At 35.8% G+C, this 3,131-nt stretch overlaps 1 protein-coding gene across 1 annotated transcript in view; it reads left to right on the top strand.

The window, feature by feature from the left end:
* The window catches only part of NRG2 (neuregulin 2), a 168,710-nt gene extending 165,825 nt beyond the window's left edge, over window positions 1-2,885 (top strand). The window contains exon 11 of the mRNA XM_029283378.1: window positions 2,190-2,885. Coding sequence (XP_029139211.1) covers window positions 2,190-2,832 — 643 coding nt within the window. The 3' untranslated portion in view covers window positions 2,833-2,885. The remainder of the gene's footprint in view (window positions 1-2,189) is intronic.
* Window positions 2,886-3,131: the final 246 nt, after the last annotated feature.

Genomic DNA, 3,131 nt, shown 5'->3' with positions numbered 1-3,131 from the left:
TGTGTGTTCCATTTGTGGGTTTCGTCCCACCATGTTTCCGTTATGGCAACAATATCATATCTGCCCTCATTAACCTGAATTTCTAGTTCGCCCTGTTTGCTGTTCATACTCTGTGCATTTGTGTATAGACATTTGAGTCCTTTATGACCGACCCTGTGCTTACTTCCTACATAACCTTTGTGGTGCCTGAGTTCCCCTATTACACAAATGTTGATAAAGCATCAGTTAAGATGACAAAAAATCAGTACAATACAACAATATTAGAACAATTGAAAACTATGGAATTATGACTAACCACAAGGGAACACGATATAATTTTCAATCGGTGTTGACTCTTCATCTAAAAAGCATACCTGCAATAATACAGTAAAATGCAACTGAATTGCTGTTGAAATAAAAAAAATTGTTCCATCTGTTTTGTAAATTTATGATTGTGCTACAGTGATCTATTTAAAACAATATTCAATTTTATTATGAAATAAAACTATAAGTTTCAGTGGAGAGTGGTCTGAAATAGATACTTGCATTGACTTTGGTATCTGGATATATTCGAAATAAAACAATTTTCATCTATGAGAAAATATCAAATATTCTTGCCAATGTGTATATGTCATATAATTATCAAATATCAACATACATAAAAGACTTAAATAATCCGATGAAGTACATTTATTAATACTGAGAATTAGTCACCTAATCTAATAGTAAGTAGTAAAAATCTACTTGAATGATTTGGTATTTTATACTTCACAAACAACTTACATAATATACTATTCCTAATGACTTAGGGATAATGTTAGACTCTTGTGGGTGGAGAAACATACATTTAGATTATATCACCCAAGTGGCATAGACAAGTGCTGTGGCTGCTTTAACCCATTTTTGCTCCAAAGGAGGACATTATATCCCTGTCACATTGAAGCTATTTGAGGCAGAAATAATAGTACAGTTATTGCATATTGTGCAAATGACCCTTATTCCAGCTGGGCTTCAGCACAGAAAGTACAATCAACAATTTTGAGAGCAATTTTGGAAATGCCTGAATGTGATTCTAATGTAGCTTTAAGACTGGATTTGAGCATCACAAGGGCAGAGGCTCAGATCTGGGTTACTATTTTTAGCTACTTGTTAATTTGATCTTTAACCCAGCCTGTCTGGTTACTCTGATAACAAGTGATAGCTTTTGTTCTTCACAGCAGGCATGCATTAGAGATAAGTTAAAGTAATTTTCTCTTTTCCTTTAGTGACTCAGCTGTTTTATATTTTGATTTTACTGGTTTTTGCTATTTTGATGACTGTAAATAAAATTACCATGTTACAAGGACATCTGTCATAAAAAGTAATTATTATGAATAATAAAAATTGATAAAAAGGTAGCTGCTACATAGGTTGTATCCATCCCAAGTAAAAAAAAACACATAGAGTATATAAATATTTCAGGTCAGTGGAAGAGAGAACACATATTTTTATCTATGATCACTGATCAGCATGAAAATATAATGAAAACAAAACAAGAAAAAGGAAAAGGAAACATTAATACAAACATTGTCATTGTCATATTGTATACATTTAAGCTCACAAAACATTCTGAAGACTACATATAAATTTTAATAAGGATATAGAGTAAACGTAAAAAGAAGAAATGAGAACTCAAAACTTTATGTTATGAATCTCTCCAAAATTAACCCTTGGATATGTACTTTGCCCTAGGCTGGTGAACATTCACTATACCCTGGTAATAATAGGTGAGCCATCTGTTTCTCTGGACTTTTGTTTTGACATATTTAGCATTGTAGCTAATTCAACCCAAGAGAAACCATATTGAGGATTTTCAGGTACTTCAGTGTATCAGATTTTTTAACATTGCCAAATACCCAATTTAAATTGCCAGTTTGCTCCATGAATAAGTTAGATACTTTATTAACCAACCCTAATGTCTATCATAACCCTGTGTATTCCTGCTCCTTTCCAAAATCTTGTCAGTTCTTATCTTAGACCGAAAAACCTATGTCTCTTATGACAAAAATCATATTCTATTCTGTAGATCTACTTCAATCTCAGGGAAAATTCCCTTTCTTTTATTTTATCCTGCTCAGAGTGTTTATAGGGATGGAAAAGTTTGTGATGAAAGACTCAGCCTCCTTTCTAAGATTTAAGCTGGATACCAATGCCATTGTTTCTTTTTCTAGATATGTCTCTGCCTTGACTACCCCAGCACGCCTGTCCCCTGTTGACTTCCACTGCTCAGCTTCAGCCCACGTGCCCACCTTTGAAATCACCTCTCCTAATTCTGCTCATGCGGTCTCACTTCCCCCGGCTGCATCCATTAATTTCCAAGTGGAGGATCAACAGCCATTGCTGAGAAGGTACCAAGCCCCCTGTCAAGAGGCACAGAGGTATGATACTTACTACCAAAGAAGGAACTATCTGAATGAGAGCACAGGGAGCTTGCCCTCCAGTCCCTTCCGCATCACAGAGGATGATGAATATGAGACAACCCATGAGTACATCACTGCACTAGAACAGCCAAAGAGAACAGGCAGCAGCAACAGGCGGTGGAGGAGATCTAAACTGAACGGCCACCTGTCTCACAGAGGCAGAATGCTTAGAGATTCCTTTTCAGTCAGCAGCGCCTCATACAGTGAGTCTGATGAGGAGCTGATAGCTGAGAGCACCCCTTTCTTAAGCAATCGGAACATGGAGGCAACGGACACAGGTTTGAATTGCTCAGCTGACAACAACAGAACTTTCTCTTCTTTCAGCAGATTCAACACACAGGGTGAAAGCCAACAAACACACAGCAGATCCAGCCAAGGTTTTACACCACCTTAGGTGTTACACACTCTTCCTCATGTCCACTTCCATGAATACATCAGTACCGAGGAAGATGATGTGACAGAAAAGACAAATTTTTATTTTATATAAAAATGCAAAAATATAACAAATGAAATGTTTTATTTTCATTTTAGCAATGATGTCTTATAAGAGCTAATGGCAAAGACCTTTTTGTAAGGAATCTATTTATATGTAACATCTTGATTTACAGCTTCTCAGAAAAACAGAAACTAACAAAAACATTTTAAAAGATGGGCCAATTTTTGACTACAAATCATTCAAAAATATTGTGGTGC

The sequence above is a fragment of the Protobothrops mucrosquamatus genome, unplaced genomic scaffold (assembly GCF_001527695.2).
Source record: "Protobothrops mucrosquamatus isolate PMUCROS unplaced genomic scaffold, P.Mucros_1.0 scaffold71, whole genome shotgun sequence".
Classification (NCBI taxonomy): domain Eukaryota; kingdom Metazoa; phylum Chordata; class Lepidosauria; order Squamata; family Viperidae; genus Protobothrops; species Protobothrops mucrosquamatus.
The sequence above is the reverse complement of the archived record's forward strand: the minus strand, read 5'-3'. Positions and strand labels throughout refer to the sequence as shown.